At 42.6% G+C, this 20,802-nt stretch overlaps 1 protein-coding gene across 2 annotated transcripts; it reads right to left on the bottom strand.

The window, feature by feature from the left end:
- Positions 1 to 1,484: 1,484 nt before the first annotated feature.
- gareml (GRB2 associated, regulator of MAPK1-like) lies at positions 1,485 to 20,490 on the bottom strand. Of its 2 annotated transcripts, XM_028605595.1 has the most exons (7): positions 20,001 to 20,490; positions 14,635 to 14,775; positions 10,644 to 10,774; positions 10,394 to 10,559; positions 8,524 to 9,374; positions 6,362 to 6,531; positions 1,485 to 3,141 (listed from the first exon to the last, which is right to left on the bottom strand). In XM_028605595.1, the coding sequence occupies exons 1-7, from the start codon at positions 20,110 to 20,112 to the stop codon at positions 2,532 to 2,534; spliced, it is 2,181 nt and encodes a 726-aa protein (XP_028461396.1). In that variant the 5' UTR covers positions 20,113 to 20,490; the 3' UTR covers positions 1,485 to 2,531. The 2 variants fall into 2 exon arrangements, with proteins under 2 accessions (XP_028461396.1, XP_028461397.1); XM_028605596.1 differs by lacking the exons at positions 10,394 to 10,559; positions 10,644 to 10,774.
- Between the last annotated feature and the right edge of the window lie 312 nt (positions 20,491 to 20,802).

Below are 20,802 nucleotides of genomic sequence, written 5' to 3'. Positions count from 1 at the left end.
TTAAAGCACTTGAATAAGAAATTCATGTTGTTAAGTTTAAAACAGTCTAAAAGAAATTGTCAATTATAGTGTGATTAAAACTCACTATTTACATTATTTACAGTACTTGATATACAGCTGATATGTGAAAAGGTACACAACCTTATTTGTTTAAAAGTAATCTAGTTTTACTGCGAACCGTCACAGGAAGTGCTTTTATTTTGAAGTAGGCTACACGGAAGTTGTCGGTTGTGTACCTTGTGTACTCTTGCTAGCTTACTGAGATGTAACTGTTATGCATGTTGTTGATGCAACAAATACTGTCTATGGATGCAACCTATGGATGCAAAATGTCCGTCAAGCTAAGTTGCTCACTTTCTTGTTGTTTCTTGCAACTGTAATAATTATTACCGTTCATGACAGAAACATATTGAACAGTAAATGGTCACAGTAGAGGACAAGCATTTTTGGTCGCCAAGCCATTCCACTACAGAGTTACTCTCCACGGCTGATAAACTGCAATGATTTACGTGTAACAACCTAAACATTAATTCCCGACATGTTTAAATCTGTCAGCGGCTCGGACACACTGCTGTCCGAGCTGACGTACCGTCACCTGTTGGGACACAGATGTTATGAAATAATAGGCTAGGCTACTCACGGCTTTTTTTTTCCTGTGAACAAATGCTTCGCGGTGTTGGGAAATTCTTAAAAAATGTACAAACAATAATTGTGACACAGGCTAACGTGTTGGGAGCTTCTTGCAGCGCGTTTCTCTATTGTGTTGTCAAATTGGGGATTTCACCTCAGAAAGTGAACTTTAAAAGGTGCTCTGCCATATAGAACCGTTTTTACTTGCATTTGTTTTTAATATGTTAGGTCCATATGTGTTTGTGTTATGTTGTGAATGTGAAAATTAACTGCTACCTCCTCTGTCAGCTCTAGCTACTGAAAAGAAATCAGGCCAATTACAAAAGCTTTTTAGCCAGTTAGGCTGGGTAAAGGATTCTGACAGCCAGGCTCTCATTGGCTAGCCGTTAGCCAATCAGATTCAAACAGCTTAGCTTGTTGAATATTAATGAGAACTGGCAGAAATCGAGCTGAGTCTTCCTGCAGGCTTTCTATACCACGCTAGAATGGCTTGAAACAAGGTAACCAAGGCATTTTTTCCACAAAAAATGTTACAGAGTCCATGGTAGAACTTCAGACAATACCACAAAGTAATGAAATACGTGTGGCAGGGCACCTTTAAAAGGCAGTGGTCCTTTTGAATTATTCTTTTTTATGATTTAATATTTAGACGATAACAACAGTTATATTAACATCTGATGCCACATTATAATCCTTCAACAATTTTATTGTGTCATCACTGATGGGGCTTTGGACCTTCCCTCATATTTTCAGGCTTTTTGTTATGCTTTACTGGACGGACCTATTATTTTCAAGCAGCCATCGGTGTGTTTTATACAGTGGTGTGTAATTAAGAAGTAAACAATGTGAACACATTCAGTGTAATTTCATTTATTATTATTATGCATGGCTAAATCAAGCATATCCGAACAAGTGATCTGAGGTACAGTTTGAGAACTCTATTTCTGAGGCAGTCGAAAATGTTATTATAGCATGGCAACACATATCTGTGTATCTGACTATACAGACAGATGGACATCTCGTGTTACCCCTTAAAGGCAATGTTAATACAAATGTCACTGTCCCAAAGCACAAAATGGCCTTGATACAGAATACTGTATATTAAGTGAATCATTGATCAGTACCAGAAACTCGGTAATTACGTCATTGGGTGCTTTTGACTTTCTGCATTTCTCTTTTCTTTTTTTTTTTTGATTTAGCTTAAAAACAACTCTTTCTTATCTCCTAAGAATTGTTATTCATACCAAATACAGGCCACTGAAGCTCAATGCACAGATGAAGAACAACGGATGAAGAAGGTTGTGCAAGAGACTCAGGTAGGGAACAGAATTCAGTGTTACATCAGCGTGGTTACATGTCCTACTGGTCAACAATAGAGGCTGTAATTCTCTTAATGCCCCTCATATTGAAAAAAGTCACCCCGATATTTTTTTAATGTTGAATAAATGCATGTTTGCGCCTCATATCAGATATGACGTGGGATCCCAGCATGAAGGCCACACAAATCCATATAGTGCTTAAAACCTTAAGCCATCTCGAACATGTGGTTGACTATCTGCCCCGAAGACGGACTGACACGGGGCACCTTCGTAATGTAGCTCTCTGTTGTAGCCTTTTGTTAGTAAACTAGTCCCAGTCTATGATTCAGACAGGAAGTATGCAGTCAAGTCTGTCAGAGACTCCTGGCGTGAGATCCAGTCAAGTCAAGTGTCAGTTTTATACTTTGACCACAGGGTGGCGTGGTTTCCTTCAGCAAAGTCTCAGCAAAGTCAGTGGGGCTCAGCAGCCGGTTGGTCACAGTGAAAGGCACATTCAGGATGGCTCAGTAGCCAACAGGCACATTGTGTGTGTGTGTGTGTTTGTGTGTGTGTGTGTGTGCGTGCGTGGCGTGCGTGTGCGCGTTAGATCTTGGGCCTCCAGCCCTGTATGAACTGTGTGATCTTGGTGACATGGAGTCGGCTCAGGTGGAAGTCATGTGACAGGATGTCCTCAGTCAGCTGCACCAGGAGGCTGCCGTCGATTCGCTCCCTCTGGAACACAGCCACCGCTGCCTCTGATAGGCCGATGAACCGCAGGCAGGCCGACACCTCCTCCAGCGACAGCACAGACAGGTCGGCGGGAGGCCGCCAGGTGGGGTCAGGGGGCGCGCACGACCCTTCAGTGACCCCTGTGGACGTCCCGCCGCCCTCTGCACCTCTGGAGGAATCTGCGGAGGGATTGGCAGTGGGCTCCGGCGAGGGGCAAGGGGACTGGCGGTTGAAGGGGTTCAACGCCCCGAAGGGGGCAAATCTGCTCTGTGGAGGTGGCGGCCTCAGTCGAGGTCCCGAGGAGGTGAAGGATTCTACCCACGGCTCCGCCCAGGTGGCCTGTGCTGGCTGAGGATTGGCTGCGTTTGCTGTGTTGTCCGCGGGGGTGGCAGAGGCTGGATCAGGACTGGCAGGGTTGGGGGCCGGGCAGTCGGCCCAGGAGCACGGGTAACAGTAGAGGGAAGCATCTGGAGAGGGCGAGCAGCTGGGACAGAGCAGGAGAAAGGGACATTAGCTTCTAGAATCAGTCAGCATGACTCAATACACCAATACGTTTCATGTGAAAAAGGGAAATAATATACATTTTATTGGGTAGTTTATAGTTATATTCCCATATCAACGCTGGTATCGGTATCGGGAAGTACTGGAGTTAATGCACCGATCCGATACCACGTAATAAAGCCCTAAAGAAAATCTACTGACTGTCAAACTGGAGAATAAAAGAAAGTTCTGGGGCATTCATTGTTTGTGTTTGTTCATGTTTCACAAAGAGTTTAACCTGAGCCAGACCGACAGCAAAGATAGAAATCATATCACATCCATACAGGGATAGTAGTATACAGCTGTTAAAACATAATGAAATATATGACACTCTGGTATCGGATCGGTACTCGGTATCGGCCGATACACAAGTTCAGGTATCGGAATCGGTATCGGGAAGCAAAAAAGTGGTATCGGGCAATCTCTAGTTAAAACTGCCAAACTTATTAGTAATTAACCATTATTTTAACAGTATTTAAATGAATATATTTCAACGTCAAGCAGGTCGTAACACGTTGGAACATTACCATTGAAATACCGTCGATACAGTGGTTATACGTCAGCTAGACAGCAACAAAATGTTTCCTTTTCAACCAACTGCATCACCAAATAATCTCACCAGAAGGTTCCTTAAGTAGCTGCTCTGGAGCTTTCGATCATATGACATGATCATCAGCAGATGGAGTTTAGCCACTACTAGCACAACACACCAGAATCTCCAAACTGTCTGTGGTCCAGTTGCAATGCTGATAAGGCAGGTGGCAGGTTTTGAATTTCTCAGTAGAAAGTTGCTATTTGTCCCTGTTAACGTTCATGTATTATCTGCTTTAAAGAGCAAGAAGGATGAGATTCGGTGGCATCCTTGGTGGCTTTCTGTTTGAACCGTAAAGTACATCCAGAGTGCAATCCGGCGATTCGTCCCATGGTTGTGCGGCGGTGGGAGTGTCACTGAAATGGCACTGAAATTTGTGTTACGCCCTGTTGTAGACTTTACACTTCACAATCATTAGGCTCATTTCCAGTGTTGGGAGTAATGCGTTACAAAAGTAACGTAATTACAGTAATGTATTCCTTTTTGCTGTAACGCAGTAATATGACGCATTACTAATTACATTTCGGTAATATTATACCCGTTACAATCTCAGTAACGCGAGTTACAACGCATTTTAACACAACATTTAACAATTTCCCAACACTGCGAAACATTTGATCACAGGAAAAAAAAAGCCCTGAGTATTATTTCATAACATCGTGTCCCAACAACAGGTGACGGTACGTCAGCGCGGACAGCAGTGTGTCCGAGCCGCTGACAGATTTAAACATGTCAGGAATTAATGTTTAATGTTTAGCCTTGCTACATGTAAATATAATTGCAGTTTACCAGCCGTGGAGAGGAACTATGCCTGTAGTGGAAGGGCTTCGAATGTCGACCAAAAACGCTTGTCATTTACTGTTCAATACGTTGCAGTTTTACAAACAAGAAAGTGATCAACTTAACTTGACGGACATGTTTGCATCTAGGGTCTCACGTTCATCTCAACACAAGCTAGAAAGAGTACACATCCGTGTAGGCTACTTCAAAATAAAAGCACTTCCTGTGACAATTCGCAGTAAAACTAAATTACTTGTTAAATAAGGTTGTGGAGATTTTCACATATCAGCTGTAAATCAAGTACTGTAAATAATGTAAATAGTGAGTTTTAATCACACTATTGACCATTTCCTTTAGACTGTTTTAAACTAAACAACATGAATTTCTTATTCAAGTGCTTTAAACAAACATTTTACAACAATGCTGTACTTCAATACAACTGTATGGTACTTTTAATTGAGTATTTTCATTTTCTCCTACTTGCCTATTGTATGTTTTACTTGTCTAGTTTTATAGCTTTAGTTACTTTGCATATCCATATTAATTATACAAAATATTATGAATAATCTATGATGTATCAAAGTGGATAAAGAGGAGACTTTATTGATCCGGTTGTGAAATTCACAAGCTAGCTGCCAAGTCAAACTTCTGCTGTTATTTTGGTGAAAGTAACTCAAAAGTAATGCAAAAGTAGTGTAACGCATTACAATTCAGAGACAGTAATATTGTAATATAACTAATTACTCTCAAATGACAGTAACTAGTAATCTATAATGTATTACATTTTGGAAGTAACTTGCCCAACACTGCTGATTTCGAGATGAACTGCGCCTCGCCTGTTAAGTGGACGAGAGCGGCGGCAGCAGCCGATGGTGGTGACAAAAGCGGTAGAGTCGGACAGTTTCCAGCCAATTCCAGCAGCCTTATAGATTATATATATATTATAGCCAGATTTATTTATTTAGTCTCTCTGACTTCTAAACGTCACTATCAGCCACACAACATGTGTTCTGTACACAATAAGCCTTTAAATCAGACAAAGCAGTTAAAATCCCTCCAATTCAAAATCAATAAAAAGTTTATATAAAATGTCATCAAGTTGAGTCGATTCTGAACCAATCAGCTGTTAGATCAGCGTTTCCCAGCATGCCCCTGGGTCCGCCTGGGTCTTGCAGTCGGTGAAAAGCAACTGCGCTGCTGCTGCCTGCGTCTCAGAACTGCGGCCGCCTTGATCTCGTGAGGTTCTCGTTGCCCACGTGTGCTTGAAGTCAGAGCAAGTCGGGATCACGTCGGACACAAATCTAACCGGCACGCACTGGGCGCCGATCGGCGGTGATCGATTCTGCGCAGACCTGGCTCATCGCGAACGAGCCTAACGTTTTCCGTCCGACCGTTTATAGATCTTGACATTTCTGCCCGCACTGAAAGGCAGCTTTATTTCACCGAGAAAGAGAGAAAGAAAAGGGACGAGCGACTGTGTTTTGGGCTGGAGCTTGTTGCAGTAGGCAGTAAAGTGCTTGTGTTTCGTTTTTTTTACCCTTATAGTTTTTTTTACTTTCTTGTGGCAACGATAAAGGCAATGAGGTTTACTGTACGAGCTTTTCACACTGCCTCAAAACGGGATGCATTTCTGCAAAAGTTGAATCCGTCTCAACTTCTCGTGCAGACTATGTGAACCCAGCCTAAAACGTGTCGAGGCCAGAAAAAAGGCTGCCAATCCTTTCACAATTATACTAATATTTCCAAATAAATGTGATTTGTTGCATGCACAAGCTAAACATTCACACTGTACCTGTCCTGAAGTCCAGAAGAGTAGAAGGAGAGGTTGGGCCTCGGGGAGGTGGAGGTTTTGGGGAAGCGAGGTGGGACGGGAGGGCTTGGGACCGGACTGGAGATGGAGCCTCCTTTAGAGCAGCGAGGGGGAACCGGAGGGGCAATCAAGTAGCGACACTCCTCTCTCACCTACACACACACACACACACACACACAGAAAATGAGAGCTACAAAACAGCAAAAAGGTTAACTCGCACAACTTGACTTCTCATAAGGCTTTATGGGAGTGTGTGTGTGTGTGTGTGTGTGTCTCTGCTGGCTTGTCTCAATGTTCTGCTTGGTAAATGTCAAATTTGGTGACCTTTACACCTCAAACAAACTCCCTCACACACAGTAGCAAGCTCTTCACATACACACATGCACACACACACACACACACACACGCACGCACACACACACACACAGTGTCTTGGCAGGCTAAATATCATGGGAATGAAGAAGGCTGTGTGTGACAGGGTATAATTCAGCTGCATAGCAGACATTAACACCCACACACTCTCTGTACCGCTTCTAGCTGCCATCACTTTGAAAGAAAAAAGTTAATTAAGCAAAACAAAGCGTGATAATTTCCCCCTTACAAACACAGGATGTGAGTACTAACCTTGAAGAACAACCTAATAACTCCAAAGTGAGAACAGATCAGTAAAGAAAACAACCTTTGTTTTCAACTTGACACACCGTTTCCTGGTTTTAATAAAACATTTGTTTTTTAAATGGTTTCATATATCTTATAGAGGAACATAAGAGCCTCCAGTTGAACATGAGAAGCGTGAAACAATAAGTGGATAGAGTACAATGTTTAGACTGAGCTTTGTCAGAGCACATACAGGCCTGAACTCAACAAGTTAACCAAAAAGAAAAAAGCATAAAAAAATGTAGCCACAACAATCTGACAAATAAATTCAGTTACACGTCATATATGACACATTGCACTAGAAAGAAAAATTCCACAACTTTCTCCTTTATGTCAAATAAAATCAATTTCCCTTTTCTGTCACCAAAGCTTTCTATCAAGTGATGTACCACGGTAATGTTACGACCACATGTTGTTCATGAAGGCCAGTAGTATTATACTTCTAAATACTCACGGTTTGGTTGCAACGTCATGCAGCGGAACACCTTTTTGTATAGGAAGAGATGCATTTTACATTTCCAGGGAATTTAAACTTTAACTTTTAAAGCTATTAATTCAAGTGCTCTGGATTGAGTTTACGTGCCTTTCCTCTATAAGAAAAGTTGTGTCCCCTCATCTTTTTTTAAAATTATGAGGTGCTCACATTTTCTATCCAGGTAGCTTAAAATACAGACAGGAGACCCTCAGGAATAAGTTTTAGCTTTTCATCAGGAAACCCTGATGAATGAACTAATGAGTGAACCCTCCATGAGGCTGGGTAGGAGGAGGGTGTACAGCTTTAGTGTTGTCATTAAACTAAACTAAAAATGTGGTTCGATATACCGCATTAATGCATTTATAATTACTCTATCAAATTAATTATGGATAACCATTTTTAGATTTGTCGTTTAAGTAATTTGTCAAGCGAAATTTCCATCTATACGTGGCTGAGCAGACAAAAACACACACAAAAAAAACACAGAAACAAAAACTTAATTGCACTGAAACTCTAAGACAAAAAAAAAAAGAGCGGCCACGCTTTCTGATTTCTGAAGTGATTTTTGGGAAGTGTAGTGCCGATACAATCAGCAATCGCCATCTTTTGTTTTCTGTTCTAATCATCGGAAATGGTTGTGGCCATCTTCGATCGTGAAATCGATAATAGTTTGGTCATTCTTAAAACCAAAGGCTCCATCAGTATTCTACTCTACCATCAAGACTGAACTGGCTCTGTGCTATTTATGGAATTATTGTATTCCAGCACACATGTACCTGCATCCTTGGTGATATGTATTAACGTGTAGTGGTGTGTGGGTGTGAGTGTGTGCGTGCGCGCCTGTGTGTGTGCCTGTGTGTGTGTGTGTGTGTGTGTATGTCCATTGAGGTTTTAAAAGCTGTAATGTATGAATAATTCAAACCAGGCATCCTGACTTCTAACAACCGGATGCTGCTGTGGACCGATAAGAGGAACGAGAGACAGAGGACAGGAGGTGAAGACTGAAACTCACAGCATCAGATTTGGGAGGTACGGGTGGCGGGGTAGACACTCTCGTCACCATGGTACCGAGAGATCCGTCCAATGAGGCAGACGAATGAAAGGAGATGAGATTTGGCTCCTTCCCCAAGCCCTCTGCGTTCTGATTGGTCCAGAGTTCCTCGTAAGGGATTTCCTCACTGGTCCTCATTTCAGCCTCGGTCCACTCAGGAGTGAAATACTCCCGCTCCTCACCTGGCCCCTCCCCCAGCCGCTCTCCAAGAGAGTCCCTGCAGCGCTGTGATAAGCTGTCCGAAACCCCGCCCCCGTACCCGCACATGGAGAGGCGCTGCAGCGCCGGTGCCAAGGAGTCCTGACCCGACACACACATGCGGGAGCGCCGCGGGCTCACACACTCCTCTGTCATACACTCCAGCTCCGGCCGGGTTTCTCTAACAGCTCGAGAGTAGGCATCCGGGTCGAACGCGTGTCGCAGTAGGAGGCTTTCCAGCGCTGCCGTGTGGACAGAGGCCTCGGCCACGTTGAACCGGGGCATGCAGCGCAGCAGCAGGAAGTGGGAGGGGGAGACTTCCTGTCGGCGGAGTACCATGCAGAGCACCACCGTCTTGCTGATGATGTTGAGCAGCTTGTAGCGGTGGCCCTCTCGCACCGCGTGGCGGTCGTAGGGGTTTCGTGGTGGCCGAGAAGGCACGGACACGTTGACGGGGAGGCGGACCCTCTCGATGATGCTGCGTACCGTGTGCTCCCCTCCCAGCATGCCTTGCTCTAGAGGGGAGCGTGTGCAAAAGCGTCCACGGCAACCAAAGGGTAGGCTGACGCTCTGATTGGTGCGATGGTTCATACAGACCAGGCATGGAGTTTTACCTGAAGATGTAGAGGGATTTGGATTAGACAAGGGTCTTCTGCTCAATGATATTTCTCAAAAGTTGATAGCGTGATGTAGGGCTGGGCGATATGGAGAAAATCAAATATCACAATATTTTTGACCAAATGCCTCTATACCGATACCGCAATGATATTGTGGTGTTGACTATTGGTGCTTTCACAAAATATTTACACAATGAGATTTTTTATAAATAATCATCAGTAATGTGGATATAATGACTAAGTAGGGAAAAGGCAAATAACAGTTACAACAGTCTGGTAAGTTCAGAAAATGACATCACTTTACTGTAATGCAGCCTTTAAAACCAGGAAAAGACAACACCTATGTCATATAACGATATCCAAAATCTAAGACGATATCTAGTCTTATATCACAATATCGATATAATATCGATATATTGCCCAGCTCTAGCGTGATGTATTAAGCATGGTGATGAAAAACACTAGAATGATTAACTTAATTTCCAGATACAGTGCATCGCTGCTTCTATAGGCCGACAATGCAGAGTTGCAAGTTGAACAAACAAGTCGCTGGAACTGAAACAGGCAACGCATGCTTAGAAGTGAATGGGAGAGAATATTTGTGGGATGGAAGTGTAATGTGACCACAGTATATAGAAAAAAGTTTTTTTAAGTTTTGAACCGAAACCAACCGGCGTCAAAGCAAAAACATCCATATCACTTCCAAAAATAGACCATATACAGTTATTTTTTCTTCTTTTTTTTTCTTTTTTAGGGCTTTTCCCTTTTACTTTCGATAGTGATAGAGAGGAAATGGGGGGAGAGAAAGAGAGGGGATGACATGCACCAAAGGACAGCCCACATGGGGTGCACGCTCTTACTGGGTAAGCTAGAGGTCGCCCCAGAATGAACGTTCTTTTCCAATACAGTGTTACCGATGATGTCACTGACTGTCACGCTTTTCATTCTCATGTCATGAACAACCCCTGAAATAGGACTCCATAAGACATAGAACCCAAAAGTTTGGCCTTACGTACTTCTAGGAGTCTTTCCCAGGCGTCTCAAGAGCGCGCTCAGTCCAGTCTTGTCCTTAGAGGGCGTGGCACAGAGAAGCTCCGCCTTCCCCATGAGTGACAGCTCATCTCCAGCCTGCAGAGTGAAGCTGTAGGGCTCACTGTCCTCACTGAACTCGCCTGAAACCACCTGCAGCATACACACGTATGGATGCGTGGATAGGATATTGCATGACAGAAACGTTTCAGCATGATATTCTTATGTTACTCAAACCTTGACGCTAAAAGTGATCGTCTCCATGACAAAGACCCGGTCAGGGAAGACTGCGGCAACTTCCTCCACACTGGAAAAATACTGGACCGGATCCCTGACGTCTCGGTCTTCATCCAACAACTTGAACTTCCCTACAGAGAGGACGGGAGCGGGATGGTGGAAAGAGAAGAGATGGAAGGAGGAAGAGGAAGTGGAGAAAAGCATGAGAGAAGAATAAGGTGGAGGGAGCCCAGAGGAAAGAGGAAAACGAAGGAAAGGGGGGAAAGGAGGAGGAAGGAATGTAGGAGAGAAGAGTAGAGGAAGACAAGAGGGGAGAAGAGGAAGTAAAGAGAGGAAAAAGGAGAGGTTTTTGTTCTGTCTTTTCTGTTTTTGACTTCCTACAGTCTTACTTCATACTCACACACACACACACACACACACACACACATCCGTAGTAGACACTGTTTGGACGAGAAGAATACAAAGACACCTCCGTGACCTATGACCTGGCACCAGCTCTCGACCAATCGACAGCCGACGGGGTTGGCATGGCAACCAATAAAGGACCCCCATTCTCACGCAGAGCAGAGACACATCACCATGGAGACACTCACACATACACTCACACACTTTCACCCTTTCTTTCCCTTGCTCATCCCCTCCTCCGTCTGTAAATCTTTCACCCAGTAACTGTTTGTGTTCTGTAAACTGTTCTTTTTTTGGGGGGGTTGTGCCACTTTTTGACGTGTAGAGACCATTTTAGGAATGCCAAATTAGCTCCAAATCAGCCTTTTTAAAATCACATTATCCTTTCTTCTTATTTACCAGTTTATCTGATTGCCTTTAACTACTACGACCCTCAAGGATCCTCCTTTTACTCACAGTCTAAATGTTTGTGTGTGTGTGAGGGAAAGAGACATGAGAAAGTTTTTTTTTGGTCTGGGAGGCAGAGCAGAATACCAAACTCCAACATCCTCCTCGCCAGCACCTCCCTCCCTTTCTCTCCTCCTCTTTCTCCAACCCCCACCATCCAATTCAAACAGACCCCCAGGATAAGGAGCTTCCACCCACCGAACAATACCAGCAAGTGCTACTTTTCCACACAACCCACCACCGCCCCGCCTAAAGTAGTGGGACTCCTAACAGAACTGAGGTGTAACAAGCTATTACTACCTTTCAAGAAATAAAAAACGGAACCACTCAGGCTTTTAAATCCTTTGGCCACCAGTTCCACATTACCAGGGTGGCTGTGGCGCCACTTACTTTGCTGAAACCTGTTCATTCAGCTTTTCTGTCCTCTGCCCTTCAGTCATCCTTGGCTCTCTCACTGATGGACAGAGGAGGATACAGACAGAGAGAGGTTAAGGAGGACGGAGCATCCTGTTGTCTATCCCCATATTGCTCTCTCATCCTAAGCTTATTTAGACTTCCTGTATGAAGTCATCACACAGACATTAGCTCATCACTGGCGGTGGCTTCTGATTCAACAACAACTCACCTGTCATGTTTAAAGAGACAAAAAGCATCCTAAAAGTAGGCGTACATTTAAATTGGCTTTTTTTTGGCTGGCTTTTCCTTTGCTACTGGAATGCATCAGTAAAATTGGTTCACAACTGATGTCGGGTTGATGGAATGCTGCAGGGTCCAGCGACAGAAACGCCCCCAACAATACAACTATCCCAATGTCGTATGGCAGCCCGTACAAGGCTGTTATTGAAACCTTTTGAAACTATGTTACAGTAAAGCCTCTTTTCCAGCAGTGCAACCATTTTAGTTTCCTGTCTACAGTTACCTCTACCTGAAAAAAAGGTGGAAGTAAATCATGGACCTGCTGCTTTGTATCTTTTAAAGCTGGGCAGACACTCAAATTCCTGCCAAGCCAGAGGTCCATCTGATCGCCCAACAGCCACATGATGGTTCAGACAAGTAACAGTGACCCCCCCTAAAACTGAATGTCAAACGAGAACAAATCTGGCAGGAATAAAATTGGTTTGGGTGACCCATTCAGGGTTAAAATTGGGCTTTTTTTCAGCATGGTGGCCCAATGGTTAGCACTGTGGCCTCACAGCAAGAAGGTTCTGTGTTCGAATCCAGGTCGTTCCGGGGCCTTTCTGTGTGGAGTTTGCATGTTCTCCCCATGTTTGCGTGGGTTTCCTCCGGGTGCTCCGGTTTCCCCCACCATCAAAAACATGTACTAGGTTCTCCAGGCAGTGCCCTTGATCAAGGCACTGGCTCAGATCTGGAGTTGGTCCCCGGGCGCTGTCATTGGCTGCCCACTGCTCCCTTGAGGGATGGGTTAAATGCAGAGAATGAATTTCGCTACATGTACGTGTATGTGACAAATAAAGTACCTTTACCTTAATCTGTACAGTGTCTGCTCACCTTTTAAGAGAAGGCGATTTAGAGTGTGAGACATTAAATAAGATGGCAGTACAAAGGTTCACATGTTCCCAATGTGCTTATTCTTGGCAGCTCTTTTTGAATGTGAGTCTCTTTATGGAAGTGTAATACTAAATCACTGGAACGCCCCTTTAAGAAACCCTGGTTACACTACAGCCCATTGTCATGCTGAGACATCCCTTATTGGACTTGGACTTAATTAAAGTCCTTCTACTATAGTGAAACCAAGAGAGCTCCTGTTGAGTCAGTACGTCTGTTACATTTATATAGTGTATGTTGGCTTTTGAGCTGTTTACTTCTTGCTGCAAACCGCTTGTATTGCCAGTAATGGCGGTCACATGATTCCGCAAGCGGAAATGTCTAAAATGACAATGACCTCAACACACACCCCCCCTCCCAAGTTTTCTTTCATTCTTCCGAAAAGGAGCCTGCGAGGCGGCAGCAGAGTGAGGTGACATCAGCACTCCATCGGTGGAGGAAATGAATGAAGAGGAGGCATTAGGATCCAGTTACACAGTGAATAATGTGACTGATCGGACAGTCTGAACAATGGGATTGTGGGGATTGAGCTCCGGTGAGATCATACTGACTGGACTCATTCAGCAGGAAGACGGTAGGTCAATAGACCAGGAGGAGTCAGGGAAGGTCACATCTACAGTAGCTGGTTGGATGTGGGTATTTGGCTGCGCATCAATCAATATTGTTAAATGTGACCACTTAACAGTAGGCCTACATGTTGAAAAATGATCATTTAATTAATGATTTTCCAATTTCACACAAATCAGTTTTGTTTTTTTGCATAAGCATGAGTTTGTAGTGTCTGGCTTTGAGATAAAGTCTTAGACAAGATAAATGGCAGGGGTATCTCTCTAATACCTGGCACGCATGCCTTTTGGAAGAAGCAACCAGAGGACGGTCACACAAACTCGTGCAGAAGAACGTGCAAACTCTACAAAGAAAGATTCCAGTCAACCCCTGGTGGGGTTTGAACCCTCGACCCTGCAAAATGCAAATGTACCATTTCACCGTTCAAATTACAGTAAATCATAGATTGGGATGATAATGCGAAACTCACCTTTCTTGATTCTGGGAGTTTACGTATATTTTGCTTCTGTGTTATGTCACACTGTTATGTCATAAGGTCTTAAGGTCTTAAGTTTTTGAATGTTATCTGCCAAGTTCATGATGAATCACCAAGTAGGAGACTGTTCCTCTATATTGTAAATATGTGTCTCTGTTGTATTTAAGATGGACTAACACAAATTCTTATCAACTAGGTTCACATGAGAATAAAATATTTAACTTGAACTTGTTTTATTTTATTTTTAGAATGCATCTTTAGAGCATGGTGACCAACCCTATTATTCAAAGCAAGGACATTTCTACCCATCAGCCGTTACTTGACATAGAGCAAGTGGAAATTGTTGACCTTGTGACAAAAAAATCTTTGGGACATTTATTCACCCCCAGAGATTTCAGTTTAGGGTAAAATGTGTGTGTGTGTGTGTGTGTGTGTGTGTGTGTGTGTGTGTGTGTGTGTGTGTGTGTGTGTGTGTGTGTGTGTGCGTGCGTGCGTGCGTGTGTGCGTGCGTGCGTGCATGCGTGCGCTCACCCTGGTATTGCAGAGGGATGTCTATCTTGGGTCCAATAACGTAGTGTCCCTCCTCTAAGCTGTGAGCAGTCACAGTGGTCCACTGACGGCAGGAGTGTAACAGCACCACATCCTCCTCCGAAAGCCCCTCCACACATTCACCTGGAACACATTAACACACAGAAATGGATTAGGATTAACAACAATTTTAATTCAAAAAGAGAGGTTTTTAATTTCTAAAGTCAGAATACAGTAGGTAGCCAAGCAATGAAAAACACTAAAACACTCCCCACACACAAACACCCACATGCATTCAGGATTCAGAGTCTGTAATTACTACTATCGGTGACAGTTCTCCACCCCTAACCTACTCATCAGGATCCTGCTGTGCAACTGGCAACCCACTATTGTACAACCCGCACACACACACACACACACACACACACACACACACACACACACACACACACACACACACACACACACACACACACACACACACACACACACACACACACACACAGACTCACATGGATGCAGATCTGTTCATGTTGCTGACTGATAGCTGTTACTACCTTTTGATCAAACAATCATGTTGATGGATGGCTGAATACAAACACAGGACAGACGATGAGAGGACATGTCAAAGGTTTTTCTGCATGTTAAAGGGTCAGTTCGCCAAAATCACAAAAAGACACATTTTCCCTCTAATACCTTGCAGTTATGGAGCCATGCAGATCGTTTTGATTTTTTTGTCCCCACCGCTAAGACTACAGCTACCGTCCAAGAGCGATGAAGGGGATTTTTTGTTGTTGCGCTCAAAGCAAAAATTGTACACAACAGTAATGCCTTTTTCCATAAACACATGGTTACTCTGGATGACTCACAGGCGTTGCTGTCAACAGTTTTCAGGAGTTGCCGCAAATTACCACGAGTCAGAAAGATACTGCATGTAAAAAGAGTCTGTGAAAAGAAGTCAACTGCACAGTTGTCTCCATTGCAAACACCCATTATTATATAAATCCAATATTGAATGTCTGTTTGATAGAATGTTTAGACAGTAAGTTGCTTGTTTGCAAAGGAAACAATTGTGTGGAAGTTTGGGTTTATTTTCATTGGATTTATTTCACACCAAAAGTAAAAAACAGTGCACAGTGAGGTGGATATTTTAAGTAACCGAGAATATGTTAGAATATTAGAGTAGTCCCACCTTCAACAGTACACCACTATTATCAGCAACATGTACTAATATATGCTATTAAGTATCAACAGTGAAAGTACTCTTTATGCAGAATGGCTCCTTATTAAGTATTATCATTATAATATATTGTGTTATCATATTATGCACTTTACATGTCATTGGGTGATTGAATCTATAACAATGCATTGTATCTTTAATCTTAATCTATGTTTTGTATGTAAAATCTTAATCTGCAAAATCAAAGGTACCTGTCAAATGGAGTAAAAAGTACAACATTTCCCTCTGAAATGTAGTGGGGTAGAAGTATATAATAACATTAATAAGAATAGGGTACAAGCACCTCAAACAATTTAAGTATGTTTACAGTATGAGCAAATTATGTGGTTACTTTCCACCACTGGTTACAGCCACAGATAATTCCACCTGGGTTATATGAGAGCATGTTTTCATGTGATTTGGGTTAACTGACACTTAATGTATGACATCACTTGCCTCTTGTGTAGCATAATGTAGCCTACTTTTCCATCATGGCTGTACATTATCTGTTGTGCGAGTATTTTATAGCGTGCACTCTGGATCATTCATAAGTTTAATAAATTCATCACACTAAATTACACCCCCACACTGAACCACAGTCTCTCCATGCAGACAAAACACTGTTGTTGTGCTGTTTTAAATGTGAAATGGAGGGTAACAGCTTAATGCTGATATCAAGCCTTGCTGTAAATAACTAACCACCAAGTGGGTTGGCTGGTTGTGCAAACAAGTGCTACAGTGCAGTTAATGAATATCTACGGGTTATCTCTCTCTCTCTCTCTCTCTCTCTCTCTCTCTCTCTCTCTCTCTCTCTCTCTCTCTCGCTGTACCATGCACGCGCGCGGCCAGAAGTCGGCTAAGGTGCGTAATTTTCGGGGACCATGACACGGCTCGGGTGCGCGCTTTTGTCCAAGAAGGAAAGTCGGAGGTTTTCCTCCTCGTCGCTGCTCGTTTAGTATTCACCACATTCACCGACAGATTACAGCATTTACATATGAAAAGAATTGAGCAGCACTTCAGCAGAACAACAGATACTTTGTGGTTTTCCGGGCCCTCGCTGGACAGGAACAACTTTGGCCATGACGTTCCCAAAGTAAAGACACCAAATCTGGTGATGCAGAGAATCATTTTGGCGGCAAAACATGAAACAAATAAATAGAAAAACTGAACACAAATGTTACTCAATGGTTGGTGTGAACCAGAAAAGTCGGCGTCCAGAGTAAATGCAGCAGCTGTATCAAGACAGCCAGATTTAATCAAAATAATAACGGAAATAAAGCGGCGTTGGTTTCAAAATAAGAGCACCAAATGTGCCCGGGCAGCTGGGCCAGTGTATAAAACGTGTCATTATATTCCATACTTTAGACCACCAATAGTGGCTTCTCCAATATTTTGTCAAACTACATCAATAATGTCCAAAATGTTGCCTGTGATGAAAAAACTCTATAACGATTGATTGACTATGACACATTTGCTTTGACAGCACAGCTCATTTTAAAAGAAACCTAATTTGACTAATGCATGCACTGTAAAGCTATTTTAATTCAGAGCAAATCTGAGCTACATCTTTATTGAGCCCGTCAGCCAAAATAAAAATTGGTACTACAATAGTAAAGCACACCCGAGATCATAGATTCAGGCGGGAGCTCCAGGGCAGACCGGAGACCTTCGGTTGGCTGCTGTGGTGGCTCGATTTCAGCCAGCTCCTGGGGTCTGATATGGGTCACTGTATTACTGTGTTGCAAAGTGGCATGTAATTAATTAAAAAATGATGCTGTGTGGCAGAAAAATTATGTATTACTGAGTATAATACTGTAACATTATGATTTACAATCCCTCTCTAATGTTATCATCTAAGGATTTTGGGCGTTTCCCGTGTTTTGCTTTGAGTAAAAGCAACTTGAGGGGTTAAAGGTTATATGACAGGCATCCAAACCACACGCTCAATATGGATATGTCATTGATAAATTACAGATTTTTCTGTGTTTGAACATAGTTGGAAACATTTGGGATAATGTAAGTACACAACAACAAAAGATATAACATTTAGTTGTTTTTATACATTTTAGTGAGAAATATTACATATATCTTTAAAGGTACGCTGTGTAGTGTTTAAGTATTTTATTATCTAAAATCAATGTCTTCATTCATAAATATGTCCTCATTGGTGTAAAATTACCCCTGCCAATGATCTGACTTATCCTCGTAAGCGAAGAATTTCTCATCTGTATTTACATTGGACGGGCAAGTCCAAGGAGGCTTCCATGTCGTTCCGCCATTTTAAAAAACTATAATCGCTGAGAGGGACATAAAGCACTAGCCTACTTGTCAAGCTAATCCCCAACGCGTTTTCATTCAGAGCCACCGTCACGTGACTGAAACCAGCTGAAACGGAGAAGGAGATCAGTGAGAGGCGCTTATCATTGAAAGCCTGCACTGACTGCACTTTAGTTCATAAAAACACCAGATCTCACTTGAGCACATAAGGACAAATTATATACAACATAATTCTCAGTGCCATATTCTGGTTTTATCATTACAAAAATACGCAATTTTGGCTTAGCCCATATATCATCAGCCCACTGCTTTTTGTCTTTAGCAAACACAGATTCTTTAAACAAACCGATATGCAGCTTTTCATTATTAAGAAACAAATCCCCAAAACCATAATTACAAAACAATTTGCATATGTCGTTAGACCAAAGACCAAGAATGTGTTTATCCCAGAGAAATATTTTCCTTGTCAACCTATTTGCGTCCATATCTAATAGACGATTCCATAACTGGGCCATACATATCTTCCAGCGAGCCTCATATGATTCCCATCCCATGTCTCCCACTATCGCCAATGTAGGGGTATACTTATGCACACCCAGAAAATATCTTATAGCACTATTTTGCACTAGTTCACAATTAGATATATTCCTAAGTCCTCTAACACCCACAATATAATCAAGTATAGGGCACACAGGCTTGAAACAATTTAGAATACTTTTGAAAACTTATGTCTTTCAGATTCCTGCTTTTACCAATAATTCCTCCCAAAGCTCTACGTGCTGAATCAGCAAGAACCTTAACACCATTTCTAAAATTCATATGTTCATCAATATAAAAACCTAGATATTTATATGAGTCTACAAAGTTCAGCTTGTGTGACCCAATTTTAAACTCATAAGTGCTGCGAGTAGTTAAAGGTTCTCTAAAGTGAATTATTTCCGTTTTCTTTCTATTGATGAACAATCTCCATTTATTACACCAATCATCAATATAAGACAGCATGCGCTGCAGATTATCTTCAGATGGAGACAGTAGTACTATATCATCCGCGTACAAAAAAAAATACTTATCATTTCATTTCCACATCTTATCCAACAATTCAATGCTTTAATTTCCTTTGCCAAATCATTTATATAAATTGCAAATAATGTGGGAGACTACTACATAGTAGTATACAGTTGTTAACACATAATAAAATATATGACACACTGGTATCAGATCGGTACTCGGTATCGGCCGATACGCAAGTTCAGGTATCGGAATCGGTATTGGGAAGCAAAAAAAATGGTATCGGACCATCTCTAAGAAATTCCTACACAGTGTACCGTTAAAAGACACAAGCCTTCTATTTACTCTTTAACTGTTTAAATTCATTAAAATTCCTGCTTTAAACTATTAGCCTACGACTAATTATCCTTCTCATAATGTCTGCCTAAATTAATTATTGTTTTCCTAACAGAGGCTGTTCCATCAACATTATTCCCAACTAGGTTATGCTCTAAGCTACTGATAACTGATAATAATTATTTATTAATGTTATTATTCAAAATGTTAGTTCATCTCCAAAAAGGGGTTTCCTTATTGACAACGGCCAAGGTTTAAGATTTATTTTGAAAACATTGACCGGAAGCTGTAATTTCTCCTGCCCATCTTGACACAGTTGAGCTACTCGCTTCAGTAAATTGCTACACTTGTTCTTACCCAGTGTCGTTATACTAAAAACCTAAGAAACACACTTTCCTCGATGAAAGTTTGAGTTGACCTCTTTTGCTGATTTGAAAACCACATTTACCGCCATTTATCATCACTAGCCTGCTGTCAGTTTCAACCCCGGTGATATGAACCGACGGAGGAGCGAGTTTCTGCCTCTTACCGTGGGCCAGACGGACCAGAGTGGGCAGACGGAACTTGCTCACCACCGCGTCCAACGGCAGCGCCAACGGGCTCCAAGTGATCTCCGACAGGCTCGCCGACAACTTCTCCATCCTCCCGGGTCATCACGCTACCGGAGATAATGGTGATAGTGATGGCGAAGATAGTGGCGGTGATGACGACGTACTGGAGGAAGGTGATGGTGGCGGCGGCGGCGGCGGTGGTATAATGGCAAAGAGTTTCGCCATGTTCGAATGGAGGAGAGGGAGCGCAGTCACAGTCGGTGCGCACGAGCGGTGGGAGGGAGAGCGAGCCCTCTCTCTTTCTTCCTCTCTGTCATTCAGTGTTTGTCGAGCACCACCACCCCCACACACATAAACCATAACAGGGTAGCAAAGTCAGTCAAACTTTTTGATTTTGTAGAGTTTATCATTCGAATGGAGATCATATATCAAGCATAGATGTCAAGAAGCCTTCCTTTTTAATCTTCCCACGCGTATTGTTTGATAACCTGCCCTGTAGGCTACTTCATGTTTTCCACATTAATTATTGCACCACTTGGTCCACAGAGGTTAATCTGAGCTGGTGTGTGGGCGGAAAGTGATAGATGCAGGGACTTTTAAGGGAGGATTTCTCAACATTTGGCCTGCATGAGCCTAGAAATTCTGGAGATGGTATGCAAGTGTTGAGAATTTGCGCAATTTGGTGGAATGTAACGGCAACATGTACTTGAGGCGTGTATTGAAGTACAATGTTGAGGTACAGTGCTTTACTGTAGTGTTTCTATTGTATTCTACTGTATA

Source organism: Perca flavescens, chromosome 18 (genome assembly GCF_004354835.1).
Source record: "Perca flavescens isolate YP-PL-M2 chromosome 18, PFLA_1.0, whole genome shotgun sequence".
Taxonomy (NCBI): domain Eukaryota; kingdom Metazoa; phylum Chordata; class Actinopteri; order Perciformes; family Percidae; genus Perca; species Perca flavescens.
The sequence above is the reverse complement of the archived record's forward strand: the minus strand, read 5'-3'. Positions and strand labels throughout refer to the sequence as shown.